The sequence below is a fragment of the Diaphorina citri genome, unplaced genomic scaffold (assembly GCF_000475195.1).
Source record: "Diaphorina citri unplaced genomic scaffold, Diaci psyllid genome assembly version 1.1 scaffold3219, whole genome shotgun sequence".
Lineage (NCBI taxonomy): Eukaryota > Metazoa > Arthropoda > Insecta > Hemiptera > Psyllidae > Diaphorina > Diaphorina citri.
In genome coordinates, this window is record NW_007380630.1 from 4,560 (window position 1) to 21,242 (window position 16,683).

The 16,683-nt window shown below is 38.7% G+C and overlaps 1 protein-coding gene, 2 long non-coding RNA genes, 1 other non-coding gene and 1 pseudogene across 4 annotated transcripts; 1 reads left to right on the forward strand and 4 right to left on the reverse strand.

Moving 5' to 3' along the window:
• Positions 1–592: 592 nt before the first annotated feature.
• Positions 593–2,043, forward strand: LOC108253784 (transcription factor collier-like). Its single transcript, XM_017448407.2, has 3 exons — positions 593–611; positions 763–897; positions 1,771–2,043. Exons 1-3 carry the CDS (start codon positions 593–595, stop codon positions 1,941–1,943), a joined length of 327 nt encoding a protein of 108 aa, XP_017303896.1. The 3' UTR covers positions 1,944–2,043.
• Positions 2,044–12,697: 10,654 nt separating this feature from the next.
• On the reverse strand, positions 12,698–13,449 carry LOC113471889. Its single transcript, XR_003394417.1, has 2 exons — positions 13,302–13,449; positions 12,698–12,821 (listed from the first exon to the last, which is right to left on the reverse strand). It is a non-coding gene; the product is annotated as an uncharacterized LOC113471889 (long non-coding RNA).
• Positions 13,450–14,135: 686 nt separating this feature from the next.
• Positions 14,136–14,589, reverse strand: LOC113471888. The gene is made up of 2 exons (XR_003394416.1): positions 14,298–14,589; positions 14,136–14,219 (listed from the first exon to the last, which is right to left on the reverse strand). It is a non-coding gene; the product is annotated as an uncharacterized LOC113471888 (long non-coding RNA).
• LOC113471891 lies at positions 14,137–14,377 on the reverse strand (annotated as a pseudogene).
• A 1,841-nt stretch (positions 14,590–16,430) lies between the features above and the next one.
• On the reverse strand, positions 16,431–16,593 carry LOC113471890. The gene has a single exon (XR_003394418.1). It is a non-coding gene; the product is annotated as a U1 spliceosomal RNA (small nuclear RNA).
• Positions 16,594–16,683: the final 90 nt, after the last annotated feature.

The following is a 16,683-nucleotide window of genomic DNA, read 5'->3' on the forward strand; positions in this document are numbered from 1 at the left end:
GTCCAATAATAAACGAGACATTCAAATATCTTGAAAACCAATCAAGATAGAAAATTCGTGTTTTCGCTAATTGTCCTAACTTTTTGGGGGACATTTAATGGTGACCTCTGGAATTTAACCAGGTGTCCCCTTCAAGATCATTTTAAGGTCAACTTTGATTTTTTAAAAGTAACCCTATATTTTTGAGGTCAGAAATGAAATCAACATAAAAAAGTAAGTTTATTTAGTCTAAAAAAAAATTGATCCGAATTTGAATCTTTCGATATATGTAGGTAAACGCGAAAAATCGTTGGCTTTGAGCGGCATTTTTCGGTCACGTATTACGATTTTGACAGAGCAAAAAAAAGTTTGACATGGAATCTTACGAATAATCAACTTGAAAAAGTCATTAATCATTAATGTGTTTTTTCACTTATTTTACTGATGTTCACAGTTGCCCCCATGAATCTGAAAACACACCTCGATTCTTCTTTCGAAAAAACCCATAAATGATCAAAATAATGACTTTTTCAAGTTGATTATTCGATTTATTCGTAAGATTCCATGTCAAAACAATTTTTGCGCTGTCAAAATCGTACCACGTGACCGAAAAATGGCGCTCAAAGCCAACGGTTTAAATTTCAGTACTAACACCAAAGAGAGGACTAAAAAAAGTATTTCCACTTTTCCAAGGCAGTATTACAGTGTATCAATCTTCGTCAAAGGCACAAAATTTTTCCCTCTATTTCCTCCATTGTAAAGATTTTCATCTCTTCATTCCAGATGATTACGGTAGAACTCAGAGCAGTAGCGTATCACCCAGAGGTGGGGGTTATGGATCCAGTGCCTCTACACCCCATTCATCTAACGGGGGCTACACCACTACTAATGGAACCACACCTAATGCCAGCATGAATGGTAAGTGATCTCTATATTAGAGCCACAAGCCACAACCTAGAGCAGAGGTTCTCAAACTGGGGGGCGCGTCCCCCTGGGGGGGCGTGGAGTCAAATCAGGCCCAGAGGTAAAAATAATATACCGAGGGGTTGTGTAAGGTAGGGGGGGGGCGTGAAAAAATGAGAATATGCCCAAAGGGGCGCCATGCCAAAAAGTTTGAGAACCACTGACCTAGAGACTTACTTAGATGTAGGGGGCCAAAGGTCCCATAGGTGTTGTGTGCTAAGCTTCACAAACCTACGATCACTACATTAGCTTAGCATTTCTTTTGAACTCGGAGAAAATATCTTCAATAGCGATTGAGCATACAGCATGGCTATACATATTGGGAAGAATTAAACACATTTCCAGATCCCAATAGCGATAGAGCATACAGCATGGCTATATTGGGAAGAATTAAACACATTTCCAGATCCTAATGGATCACTGAAGTTGTGCTGCTTTTCCCAAAAGGTCAAAACTTCCATAACTTAAGACCTTAGTAGTTACATCCCACACTGAACGAAATTTTCTTAGTTCGAAGTTGAAAATATTCGGGATTTTTCTTCGTTGGCAATGTGAGCACACTAATAAAATTCATTTGTATACGCCTCACAAAAAAAAAAAAGAAAAAAAAAATCATGACGAAGAAAAAATCGTGTAAGCACGCCTCACAAAAAAAAAAAAAAAAAAAAAAAAAAAAAAAAAAGAAAAAAAAAAAGGGGGAAATAAAAAGGGGGAAAACCAAAAAAAAATCCCCCTTGTAAACTGACGAAGAAAAATCGTGTAATCCCTAGGTATTAAAGAGAGTAAAATAGTATACCGATCTAATCTCATCCATTTTCACCTCCACAGTTCTTCCCACGGGCTCGTCCTATTCGTACGACCATCACACCCTCTCCAGTGATCCAGACGAGAAGTCCGCCTTCATCCCCGTGACCCGAGCCTCATCACCCACCTCCACACCCAATAGCCATTTCATCAACGCCAACACTAGTGGCTGGAACCATTGTACTGTACAGGGATGAAACTTGTAACCCTATGTACAGGGATGAAACTTGTAACCCTATGTACAGGGATGTAACTTGTAACCCTATGTTTAGGGAGTAATTAATAATCGGAGTTGAAATTAAGGTACCTCCAGTGCATTCATAAAGTCCCCCCCCCACCTTAATTTTTGAACCGATGAATTTAGAAACCTGAAATTTTGTATACGAGCCTACATTTACCTCTAGTTTCTTATAGGCTATGTAAAAATTCAGGGACTTTTTCAGGGTCGGCCCCAGGGGGGCCAACATTAAAATCTTAAATGAGAACCCCCTACTTTTGATATACCATATTAAAGGCCTTAAAGAACGTAGTACATTGGTACAAGTTTGAGCTCGATTTGATAACCAGGGCCGGAGTTATAGCCTATTCAAATTTTCATCTTTCCATGTTCTTCCGCCAATAGGGGAAGCACCAAAAATGGGAAATTAATATCGATTGGTTATTTGTGCTTCAAATAGGTCCCACTAATAGTTCATATTGAAATTCAGACCCAAAAATTAAATTTAGACTTCCGGCCCTGATGGCCTCCGGGGGTGAAAATGGATGTTTCGAAAATTATTTTTGGGACTAAATTTCAATATGAATCATTCAATATGAATCATTTGGAGCACAAATCACCAATCGATATGAATTTCCCATTTTTGGTGCTTCCCCTATTGGCGGGAGAACATGGAAAAATAAAAAATTGAATAGGCCATAACTCCGACCCTAGTTATCGGATCGAGCTCAAACTTGTACCAATGTACTACGTTCTTTAGGGTCTTTAATATGATGCATCAAACGTTGGGGGTTCTTATTTAAGATTTTAAAGTTGGCCCCCCCGGGGGCGACCCTGAAAAAGTCCCTGAATTTTTACATAGCCTATAAGAAACTAGAGGTTAATGTAGGCTCGTATACAAAATTTCAGCTTTCTAAATTCATCGGTTCAAAAATTAAGGTGGGGGAGGGGGACTTTATGAATGCACTGTATGTAACAAGAGTAGTCTTGAAAATGCTAAGACAAGCCCTTGATGTAAGGTACTTAAAAAACTACAACTTGAAATAAAAAGTGCAATATTTCCGAAAAATGGACCATTCGAAGACATCATTCTACACCTGAGCGGAAGCGCTCTTGAGGTAGTACCTCAAATCGGAAAACAATACCTATCTTGCTTCAGTTTTTACTTTTGGCATTTTAACAGACCTATCTTGTGCAAACAGACAAGAAATACTCTGAGGTTATCAAGTTGAAAATTACATATCTCAAACATTTAGATAAGTATACTCGTACGTAGAAACTAAGTACCTAGGTAGGTATGTAGTTATAATAAGTACTCAATATGATGTATACTGTATGTACAATAATGTAGATATATGTATGTTATGTAGATGTACAAAAGTATGTACATAACGTTATAGTGTTCAATAAGTTATGTAGGTGTTGCCCGTGTAAAAATCCCGTTGTAAATCCCTGTTGTTCATTTGTAAATTTTATTGCCTATGTAGTTCATTGTAAGTCTGGTATGCCCAGTCATTGAGAAAAACTCTCCTACAACTTTTACATGGTGAAATATTGTTAGCTAAATTTCTTTTAGGGATCTTGGGATCATCTTGAATGAAAGTCTGAATTTCGGGTCAGTTTTATCTAAATATTACCTATTTTTCCTAGAAAATTCACTTACGTTACGTACTTACCTGAAATTCATTCCATTACCAATAGGTATTGGGTGTGTGGAATACAGCTTTGAGTACACGGTAGCGGTTAACGCGGACGCGGGGATTGTGATTCTGGGCGTTTACAGGTCAAATAATCCTCGTGGTAGCATTGACGTTTTCTTTGATCTCCTGGAAAAAGTGTTGGAAAAGGTCAAGACGTTCAGATGTATCATCCTATGTGGAGATTTTAACATCGATTTCCTTACACCCCACTCAGCCCGCACCCGATTCTCTACTCTACTTAACTCTTTTAATCTTAAAACTACAGTCTCCACTCCCACTAGAGTCACGCCAACCACCAGTACCTGTATTGACAATATCTGTGTCAATCTTCCTCCATCTAAAATATTAAATGATGTGCGTAACTTCTATAGTGGGATTGGAGACCATAAGTTTGCTCAAGTCGTTTGCTTGGAAGCTCAACCACTCCAAAACAATACTAAAGTGTTCACTAGAGTTTATCCTCCCAAAAAAATCCCCAAATTCCTAGAAAATATTTCAAACATTGATTTCTCTCCTATCTACAGCACTAACGATGTAAACGACAAACTATCTATATTCTATAATCTTTTACTTCCCACTTTCAATCACTACTTTCCCTATAAAACTATTACTTTAGGATCTAAAAAGCGTAAACCCTGGATAACCCGGGGGATAATAAATTCTAGTGCTCAAAAAAGAATTCTTTTTCAAAATTCCAGGAACTCTAATGATGTTTCTCTTCATAATCATTACAAGAGATACTGCAGAATACTGCAAAACATAGTGAGGGAAGCTAAACAAATGTATACCATACAGCGAATTCAAAGTGCTCCTAAAAATAAAAAAGGTAAAAGGGTGTGGGAGGTGGTGAAGGAGTTCTCCAGAAACAAAAAACAAGAAAAAAGACTACGTATAAAAAATGGGTCTACGTTATCTACAGATCCTCTGCAGATCGCAGATCTATTTAATGATTTCTGGAGTAACGTCCCCTCTTCACTCCCCCCTCCCTCTTCACTCGCCCCTCACTCTTCACTCCCCCCTCCCTCTTCCTCTTCACTCCCCCCTCACTCTTCCTCTTCCCTCACCCCTCACTCTTCCTCTTCACTCACCCCTCACTCTTCCTCTTCACTCACCCCTCACTCTTCCTCTTCACTCACCTCTCACTCTTCCTCTTCTCTATCTTCTGGTTTCCCCTCTCGCTCTGTCACTTCGCTGGGTCCCAGAGAGTTGTTTGTACTTTCTCCATGTTCACCTCTCACTCTTCCTCTTCACTCACCCCTCACTCTTCCTCTTCTCTATCTTCTGGTTTCCCCTCTCGCTCTGTCACTTCGCTGGGTCCCAGAGAGTTGTTTGTACTTTCTCCATGCAATGTCGTGGAAGTTAGGAAGATAACTCGTCTCTGTGCTAACAAGACTTCATCGCCTATTTAATTAAATCGGAAAACAATACCTATCTTGCTTCAGTTTTTACTTTTGGCATTTTAACAGACCTATCTTGTGCAAACAGACAAGAAATACTCTAAACTTGTTATGCAGGCCATGTAGTCACTTCTCTCTTTCTACCTCCTCCTCCTCCTCCTCCACCTCCTCCTCCACCTCCTCCTCCTACTACCTCCCTTCTTTCTCCCATTTTGTCTTTCCTATCCAAGTTGATAACAAAGTTTCAAAACCAAATTAATCCTAATAAATCGACAGGTTTTGAGGTAATAGGTAATACGAAGGCAGGCATCTTTTGTCTTGAGAACTTTCGTTTATGAATCTCCCTTACAAGTCTTTTTTTTACCAATCGTTTTATCTTTTTTGTGAAAAAAAAAAATGTAGGTACAAAATTGTAACGAGCTTTTTTCAATCTTTACCCTTTTTAACTGATCCAGGTTAGGTAAACCTGCCTATTTCTTGGTTAAAATTTTTTCTAAATTTGATTTTTTTCTCTAAATTCCAGCTGATCACATCGCATGCTATCCGAGTACAAACACCACCTCGCCATATACCAGGTGTCGTAGAAGTTACGTTATCCTATAAATCTAAACAATTCTGTAAAGGAGCGCCCGGCAGATTCGTCTATGTGTGTAAGTATGCAATGTGCTGTGGTCTTGAAGTAGGTCTTGGGGAACCATAGTTATTTTTTGCTAGAAAAGGGTTTGCGGGGATCAAACCTATGATTTTGAAATCCAGTTAGACAAAACTTATTGGAGTCAAAAAAGATGGAAAAGGGGGATATACCTATCTAAAAAGTGACAAAATCAAATACTAAATAGGTACCTAGAAGACAGTGTAAAACAGGAAAACTTTTCCTGAAAGGAACAGGAAAACTATCCCTTCTATCAGGAGTATATCCCGCTTTTCCATCTTTTTTGACTCCAATAAGTTTTGTCTAACTGGATTGGAAAACCCTCCACAATTTTCAATACAATTTTATGTAGGTACCTACCTAAATATATCAGGTCTTTATAAAATCAGCAATGGTTCAATATAAAAATAATTAAATATGACCTACCTATTCTTTTCTTTTTCAGCTCTAAATGAACCAACGATAGACTACGGATTTCAAAGGCTGCAAAAGTTGATACCGAGACATCCGGGCCTATATGTACCTCTCTAAAAAGTGACAAAATCAAATACTAAATAGAAGTGTAAAACAGGAAAACTATCCCTTCTATCAGGAGTACCTATATCCCGCTTTTCCATCTTTTTTGACTCCAATAAGTTTTGTCTAACTGGATTGGAAAACCCTCCACAATTCTCAATACAATTTTATGTAGGTACCTACCTAAATATATCAGGTCTTTATAAAATCAGCAATGGTTCAATATAAAAATAATTAAATAATGTGTAAATGTTGTTATCATTTCATTGGATCTGACCGGATTTTTCCCTGAAAGCCGTGAGACATAGAAACTGACGCTGCAGCTATAATCCCATATTACAGACACACTGTGAGAATACTTGGAGAAGGTTCGCGAGTAGTCTCCGAGTCAGATGTAACATGTGACTGTAACTTGAGATTGTAGACCCCAGTCTAAATATGACCTATTCTTTTCTTTTTCAGCTCTAAATGAACCAACGATAGACTACGGATTTCAAAGGCTGCAAAAGTTGATACCGAGACATCCGGGTGATCCTGAAAAATTACCCAAGGTAAGTTACAAAATATGTGACATCAACTAAATCAATGTTGTTATCATTTCATTGGATCTGACCGGATTTTTCCCTGAAAGCCGTGAGACATAGGAACTGACGCTGCAGCTATAATCCCATGTTACAGACACACTGAGAATACTTGGAGAAGGTTCGCGAGTAGTCTCCGAGTCAGATGTAACATGTGACTGTAACTTGAGATTGTAGACCCCAGTCTAAATGTCTACTTATTTGTGAAGTAGGCATATGACATGTACGTACGAGTAGAACTACCTACTGTCGTACTGCCCTGCATCAAAAATCAGAAACCCATGTTCTTCATAAAAGCAAAGTCCTATCCGTGAGAATAATCTCGATAATCCACTCCACACATATTTATTTTAGTTTTTTACAAATCGAACCTGCGTGCTCCTCATTGAACTTTTTATCTGTAATAAAACACTTGAGTCGGGATTATAATTGCATGTAATTCCATAATCTCAACTAAATCAGTGATGGTTTCAAATATACCTTTTTATCAAAGCAAGGTGTCTTTGGATCGTAAGAATTACAAGAATAAATGGTGAAACGACAGTTTTCCTTCGAGAATCCTTAGAACAGATTCAAAATCTCAGCCCTTACTAAGTTATCCGTGTCCAAGGCTTGTCAAATGAACATCAGATGGCATTCTTTCAGAAGTATGCAACTTTGATGGCTGCTGAGGTACATGCAATCAGGTCATCTCTGGTACATGTCAGTCTTGATTAAAAGATACCACTTTTTTTAAGTGTTTAAAAAGGTTTTTCATGACTTACTCAATCTTCTCTTCTCGTCCCTAAGGAAATCATCCTGAAGCGAGCCGCGGACTTAGCGGAGGCTCTGTATAGTATGCCCCGCAACAATCAGCTGCCCCTACCCGCACCCCCTCGCTCCCCACACCACTTCAACTCCTATACAGGACAACTCAATGTAACCGTGCAGGAGAACGGAAACGGTCAGTGGCCTGAAGGTAAAAACATCGCTCCGCCACTGTAAAAACGATGTTTTTTTGTTCAGTTTTGTTTATTTTTTATTTGCAGTTATTTATTTATTTATTTATTACCTATTTAGTTAAATACATAATTACCCCTCCTAAATCCTGGGTAGTAGTCACGACTCACAAGGCGCCAACACCTATTTAGTTAAATACATAATTACCCCTCCTAAATCCTGGGTAGTAGTCACGACTCACAAGGCGCCAACCTCAGTGATGTAGTGGTTAAACATCGGATGTCAAATGGTCATGGTTCAAGTCCAAGTCAATGCATTAAATTTTATCGGAGTGTACCTACATATTAAAATTGGGGTTAACATTTAATGCTTGACATTAGCACAACTAAAATTTTCAGTACTAACATCAAAGAGAGGACCAAAAAAAGTATTTCCACTTTTCCAATGCAGTATTACAGTGTATCAATCTACGTCATAGGCACAAACATTTTTCCCTCTATTTCCTCCATTGTAAAGATTCTCATTTATGCAGTATTACAGTGTATCAATCTACGTCATAGGCACAAACATTTTTCCCTCTATTTCCTCCATTGTAAAGATTCTCATTTGTTCATTCCAGATGATTACGGTAGAACTCAGAGCAGTAGCGTATCACCCAGAGGTGGGGGTTATGGATCCAGTGCCTCTACACCCCATTATAGAACTACCTACTGCCATACTGCCCTGCATCAAAAATCAGAAACCCATGTTCTTCATAAAAGCAAAGTCCTCCGTGAGAATAATCTCGATAATCCACTCCACACATATTTATTTTAGTTTTTTATAAATCGAACCTGCGTGCTCCTCATTGAACTTTTTATCTGTAATAAAACACTTGAGTCGGGATTATAATTGCATGTAATTCCATAATCTAATATGTGAGGAGGGAGGGGAGGTTGATGTCTTTGCTTGTAGAATGTCATTAGGTCGCGTGTCTATATAGCACACGCAGTAACACGCCTCGGATGAGACATGACGCGTGTTATCCTCTATCTCTTGAGAATCCTCAGTAGTTCTTCCTTCTTGTTGAGAGTTGCATACTAATTGTTCCTGAGATATCAAGTGTCTATCCAGTTATGCTACCATATTTTCTAGTAGTTTTCCTCCTTTATCTTTTGCATCAAGCGCTCGTTTAGTATCACAGGTGTTGACAATAGACATGAAGCTGATTGCCATATATCCAATATTTATTCTTACAATATTTTATGTGGATGATCTTCCTCAATTACGGACCATCTGTATTCCAAGTGGTTTCGTCGATTGAAGAACTCAGAACATGCCCCTTTAGTCCTCTAAGCATTCTCCATAAAGTTTTTTTTAAAGAGGTTTGACAGAGGGAACTGTAACTGCTATGGTCTTATCGTCCCGAAATCGAAGAGAGAAGTAAGACAGGATAGGAGAAAGCCAGCCGTTCCGAGAACGAACATAATCCCATCAGGATAAAATCCGCCCCGGGCGGGAATTGAACCCGCGGCCTAGCGCTTACAAGGTAGACGCACTACCAACTAAGCTAACTAGGCTGGCTTCTCCATAAAGAAAATTCATAACAATCAAAGAAATATTCGTAAAATAGGTAGGCGACCATTTACCATCTGGACAATGGCGTGCCGCAGCCCCCCTCAGGCTGGGAAAGATTAATGTGAGTAAGCTTGTTGACGAATGGAAGGTAAAATACCCGCCACTAAAAAATGTAGAAGTTATTCAAACAAAAGAAGTACGTAAAAAATAGTAATAAAGTATGTCATGCGCTAAATCACAACCATAATTGTATGTTGCCACCAAGCCTATGTCTTGTAAGCACTAGGCCCGCGGGTTCCATTTACCGCCCGGGCGGATTTTATCTGATGGGATAATGTTCATTCTCGGAACTTTATGCCTGTGCCAAACCGCTCGCTCATCCGATTGCTATGAAACTTTGTCAACTTATTGCTTGCACTCCCGTGAAGGGAGTAGGCTATTTACGGTTCGTTTTTGTTAAGCTACGCCGAGCTAGACCACTAAATGGATGAGTATGAACGGCCATGCCTTAGGGATTTACTAGCAGAAATCCGGAGCGAAGCGACGGGTTTCGGCTGGTGTGAAAGTTGAAAATGATTTGAAATATATTGGGCTGGCCATTCACTATCAGGTAGAACCTGATCGTGTACGGCCAACCTAAGAGGAAGAAAATGTAAATATAAAAACCAGGTCAAGTTAGTTAAAAATTATTCTCATACGTATTTTATTTAATTTCACTCAGACACAGATTATGGTAAAATTTGCATAGTATATTAGGTATATGTTCCGATAACGATGTAACATACTAACATAATAAGGTATAAACTTGTTATCTTTGTGTATGCTCAACTAAAGCATAATAAAAACAACCTAATACAAAGTATCGTACAAAGTTCTCACATAAGTATAAGGAGGTTTATGAAAGAAATGCCATTTTCCACACCATGTGTTTTCTATTTAAGAACAGTATGGGAAGACCCTTCTTTCATAGAATTCCTTGGAAGAACTACATCGTTAGTGGAATTGAATACAAGCCTAATAACTACCAACACATTTACGTTTAAATTACAAAGCATTAAAGCATAGGTTAAAATCTCTGTAAAATACAACAATGTACAAATAATAATATATCTGATATCAACAAAGAGATGCTCTATACAGGGGAAAAATGTATACAAAATAATGAAGTTTAAAGTACAAAATAAGTTCAAGTTTAAAATTAAATTAAAATTTGAAGTACAACATAAAATTTCTCATAAAGAAATTCGCACTTTAAATAATTTGGATGAAGTGTTTAAAAATGATATAAAATTCGGATAATAAAATGTCCAAATAAGACTAATATCGAGGTTTCATAACACTTTTTTTCCAAGATCAATATTTAATTCCTTGATTTGAATGAAACCTAATTCACAGCCATACACTATATCATTACAACCTCTACATTCTAAACAGCCTTAGAGACTACAATAATATCTAATAGTAGATATAAATAGTGCCTACCTACTACGTAAAAGTAGATATTAAGTACAAAAATATGAAGGAGGGATGAAAATCAAACAGTAAAGAATGAATAATCTTGACAACTTTTTTAGGAACTTTACTAATTTTTGGGCCCGATTGAGTCCAATTCAGTGAACCACTAGGGTTTCGCGATATTCTGAACATCTAGTGTATTCCGATATTCTGCACTGGTGATTCCTATCTACTGTTGGAACTCTGTAGATAGAAAGCAGCTAGGTTCATGGAACAGACGGACACTGATTTACTCAGTGGTGCAGTCTTGTCTATATCTAGGAACGTGAGGGAAGATCTATACAGGGTGTCGTCAGGCTGTAGTGGTATGTTGTTATCATTTCATTGGATCTGACCGGATTTTTCCCTGAAAGCCGTGAGACATAGAAACTGACGCTGCAGCTATAATCCCATGTTACAGACACACTGAGAATACTTGGAGAAGGTTCGCGAGTAGTCTCCGAGTCAGATGTAACATGTGACTGTAACTTGAGATTGTAGACCCCAGTCTAAATGTCTACTTATTTGTGAAGTAGGCATATGACATGTACGTACGAGTAGAACTACCTACTGTCGTACTGCCCTGCATCAAAAATCAGAAACCCATGTTCTTCATAAAAGCAAAGTCCTCCGTGAGAATAATCTCGATAATCCACTCCACACATATTTATTTTAGTTTTTTATAAATCGAACCTGCGTGCTCCTCATTGAACTTTTTATCTGTAATAAAACACTTGAGTCGGGATTATAATTGCATGTAATTCCATAATCTAATATGTTCAAAAGATAAAGGCGTTTTAAGAGGACAAGGTATGAAAAACTTCGAAAAACAAAATCCTGAATAACTCAGTCCCTGTTGAAAATCGGATCTGTCCAAATAGGTTTTTATGGTAGCCTTTATGTCCTGCATTAACTCTCAAGCGTTGTACAGTCAGCCGGACACCCTGTACCTATACAGGGTGTTTATAAAAAAAGTTGCCACCCCTGAAAAATCGAGAACCGTTTGGAGTTCGGAAAAATCCCAAAACACGTATTTCTTTATTTTCAGGGGGAACCTGTTTTAAGGGGATTTCAATTTTTCGGCACTATCACGGGCGGCCCCAGGGGGGGGGGTCAACTTTAAAATCTTAAATAGGAACCCCCCTACTTGTGATACATCGTATCAAACGTCTTAAAAAACGTAGTACTTTAGTACAAGTTTGATCTCGATCCGACAACCAGGGCCAGAGCTATGGCCTATTCAAATTTTCATTTTTACATGTTCTCTCGACAATAGGGGGAGCACCAAAAATGGGAAATTCATATTGATTGGTGATTTGTGCTTCAAATAGGTCCCACTAATTCCTTTCATATTCGAGCAGCACGCCTTTGGAATAATCTGCCGGTGGATATTAGAAACACCCTTTGCACTGACGGATTTAAAGTGCTTGTTAAAGAGTTTTTCTCATAATGTCCACTAAGTGAAAAACTCCAAACATTCTTAAATTTTATTCTTCTTTCCCTCTTTCTGATTCTGTTCTGTTCTATTTTTCTAATACCTTTTTCTCCCTCCTTTGTTTTCTCTTTCCTTTTAATGTCAGCTATTAAGCTGACAAAAACCGGTTGGGTGGAAGAGCTCATTAGGTGAGAATCCTGCCATTAAAGCCTAAAAAAAAAGGTTCCCCCCTCAAAATAAAGAAATACGTGTTTTGGGATTTTTCCGAACTCCAAACGGTTCTCGATTTTTCAGTTTAAACTCGGTTCAAGGTTAACTTTCGGACTAACCAATCTGATCTGGTTGTATTAAAAATAATAATAATAAACCGTTTGCTTAAACCGAGTTTAAACTCACTTCGTGGCCCCCGGGGCCCGGGGGTTAAGTTAACCATCTCTCACTCACCTCATCTCCACTGAAGCTCCTATGGCGAGGAACAGGATAGCAGGGATCGAACCGCAACCTCCGGAGTACCAGACCAGTAGCATGCTGTTCTCCCTTGACATGTAGAGTGGTTAGAGATACCACATGTACGTCTAGACCGGGACCTGTAATAGCATAGAATTTGAAATAGAATAGAATTTACAATAGAATAGAATTTGCAATAAAATAGAGTAGACTTGCAATAGAATAGAATAGAATTTGCAATAAAATAGAGTAGACTTGCAATAGAATAGAATAGAATTTGCAATAAAATAGAGTAGACTTGCAATAGAATAGAATAGAATTTGCAATAAAATAGAGTAGAATTTGCCATAGAATAGAATATAATAGAATTTGCAATAGAATAGAACTGTGTTAAGCATAACTTGTCACAAATGTCGTTATCCCCTCAATACACTATTCTGAATTTCATGACTTCACTTGGACTCGAACCACCAACCTCCAGACTCAAAGCAAAACGTGCTAACCCACTACACCACTGAGGTTGGTACTTCAAATAAAATATGTTGTTACAAACGCCGGAATTTTCGACCATTGGGCCATTTTCCCCCCAAAATAAAAATTATATAGGTAAAATTTCTTACCAGACTCTAGAGGTGTATATTCCCCTGCTTTGCTAGCAGTTTCTATCGTAGTAATAGGCAAGATGGGTGATGTCAATGATTCTAATGATAGATGTGCGTGTGCTGATAGGAATCCTGCTGGATGAGTAATCTCTGGTGCTTCCTGGTAATAAATACAAGTTGTTGTTTTAGCGGCTTTGGCTTTAGAATGGTGATGGCAGAAAGAAGAAAAGATGTCTTTTTGTATCAGCCATACACCGGGGTGATGGGCTCAGCCATGTTTATTTGCCTGGTCCTGAACCATCCCATCGTGAGGACTTGTGCTTATTCCCATCGTGAGGACTTGTGCTTATTCCCATCGTGAGGACTTGTGCTTATTAGCAGAGAGAAAGAACCCTTTGAAAAACTGCCAGCTAGCTAGGCTGGTTAGGGTTAGCTGATCTACTCCCCACATGATGACTTTTTCCGGTTCCAAGGGTAAGGTTAATGTGAGGAGTCAGGAAGATTGTCACCCAATGCAGGGTAAATCCTTCGTCACTAAAAACCGCAGTAGTAACGTTACACCCCGATTTTTACCAAAAGGAAATCCCTCAATGGTAGATAACCGCGCGAGAGGATTATCAAATGGGATGCCATCTCCGAGGATTCCCGACTCTCACGCTCAGACTGTCTTAACGTGTGTGGCGAAAAAAGCTCGAGACCTAAGTAGGTCTGTCTGGTCTAAGTCTAAAGCTTTTTCTCCACACACGTTTAGGCGATCTAAGACCTGAGTGTGAATGGCGGGCATTAGATAAGACATTTATGACTTACCGACTCTACCAGAATTTCCTGTAAAAGTTAATGATTTCAATTAAGGTAGGGATGTGCGCGTACGCAATCCCCGCTACCAAAAATTACGCGCCCGAGGTATTCACATTTGGAATACTCGCAGGGGTCAACCTGAGTTAGAACATCAGTGGAGCCCGAGTTATCTGAAACATTACATATGCTAGGATCAGGGCCACCGCAGGGGTCAACCCAACCTAAGTGCAATGGAAGGGCCTCACCCTGGAGGAACCTCCTTCTTGATCAAGGTAGCCTCCACGCCAGGTAAGTATGATTTAGATAGCGTTCAGTTGGATTTTATTTGAAACTCGAAACATAAAATAGTGAGAAGTTAGATGTGAGGAGAGTCATAGTGCTTCCACTCAAACGAATGAAAATTATATTGGGGAGTTGTTTTATTTATGCGCGGAATGTTTGAGGCACAAGTCTTGCTCGGATAATATGCTTGGTTTTCCCGGGCAGTCGTCACTCGATGACTTGCATGGAATGTGACTCCATTTGTTTGTTAATCCGCTTTTTTTTTAGAAAAAGAAACCCCTTGTGGTAAGCCACTTTAGACGTTGTATACGTTTTACTATGTACCAGAAGTAATGAACAACTTGTCATATTGTTAAACATAAATATGAAAATATCTAATTATAAATTGAACTTTACTTACAGCTGAATTCTAAAGAACTGGTTCAAGGTGATGTGTGCACACAGGATCAAATGCTTTTTTGAAGTCAATTAATGAAATTTTAAATAATGTGTAAACATTAAAACTCAAAGGCGCGAAAATATATAAATTTTTCGATATGTATTTTTTGTACAAATTACTGTCGAATTGTACAAATTATTTATGCCGAAAAATTAAGAAACGAATCCAAACAGCTACTACAAAGCGGATTAATCATTCGAGATTTCAAAGTCTTCAAAGGTGTCGGTCAAAGATATACAATAAACAATGGTCAAATTCTGGGAGGCGCAAGTAAATTGTAAAGTCCATAAAGTGTGAAAATTCGCCCAAAATGACGAGTTACTGTCGAGTTGACCCCTTGGTCACAGCTAGAAAAACACTAAAGTCTTCAAAGGTGTCGGTCAAAGATATATCTACAATAAACAATGGTCAGATATACAATAATCAATGGTCAAATTCTGGGAGGCGCAAATAAATTGTAAAGTCCATAAAGTGTGAAAATTCGCCCAAAATGACGAGTTACTGTCGAGTTGACCCCTTGGTCACAGCTAGAAAAACACCAACCTATTTTGGGTAGGTGGCCCGGCTCAATTTTTATTACTTTCTATTACTAACAGTAGTAACAGTATAGCGGAGCTATACTAGTAATGAAAGTATTGCAATCGGTCCAAATTTTCAAAATCGGGAAATGGGTGGAAATATCCGTTTAGAATTTGCAATAAAATAGAGTAGACTTGCAATAGAATAGAATAGAATTTGCAATAAAATAGAGTAGACTTGCAAACATGTAAAATCTGAACTTGTGAACACGAGTCCACAAGTTCTGAAAATAGGTTTTTGAGGCAAAAACCCCAAAATACCTATGTATTGGAATGGAAAGCATGAAATTTAAGCAGTTCCTCGTGACATTTTACATTGCTTAGGGAAAAGTTATTTATTAGATACAATCAGGTTACAATATACGTTTATAGTCTTTATATGTAGGCTAAATGATGTCCATACCTGTAGACTCTGGAGCAAGTAGGACATGGGATGAGACATTGAGAACACGGCGGAGAGATAATATGGCATTGAACATTTTCCCTGCATAATCCTGAACCACATGATCCTTAGCTGTTCCTGTGACACCATCATGATGTTGAAATAGAGAGAGAGATGCGCGAGCTTGATCTAGGGCTGCCAGACATCCTGAGGGGAAGTAATAAGAGTAGAAAATGTATGCTTCATGTAATAATTTTTACCAAAAGGAAATTCCTCAATGGTAGATAACCGCGCGAGAGGATTATCAAATGGGATGCCATTTCCGAGGATTCCCGACTCTTACGCTCAGACTGTCTTAACGTGTGTGGCGAAAAAAGCTCGAGACCTAAGTAGGTCTGTCTGGTCTAAGTCTAAAGCTTTTTCTACCACACACGTTCAGGCGATCTGAGACCTGAGTGTGAATGGCGGGCATTAGATATGACATATGACTTACCGGCTCTACTAGAATTTCCTGTAAAAGTTAGTGATTTCAATTAAGGTAGGGATATTAGGTACGGTTTCCTAGCGACGTGTTTTCTGCGCAGCGCGGAACCGAACACGTCGGCAGGAGCGTGAAATATATTGCGCTGCGTGAAAGTACACGTCGCTAGGAAACCGTACCTTAAGTTAAGGGATATGCGCGTACGCAATCCCCGCTACCAAAAATTACGCGCCCGAGGTATTCACATTTGGAATACTCGCAGGGGTCAACCCAACCTAAGTGCAATGGAAGGGCCTCGCCCTGGAGGAACCTCCTTCTTGATCAAGGTAGCCTCCACGCCAGGTAAGTATGATTAAGATAGTGTTCAGTTGGATTTTATTTGAAACTCGAAACATAAAATAGTGAGAAGTTAGATGTGAGGAGAGTCATAGTGCTTCCAC

What these genes read in the sequence shown, in the direction of transcription:
- LOC108253784 (XM_017448407.2), top strand. An exon ending in ACCTAATGCCAGCATGAATG is followed by an intron (nt 898 to 1,770) that starts GTAAGTGATCTC and finishes TCACCTCCACAG; the next exon opens with TTCTTCCCACGGGCTCGTCC.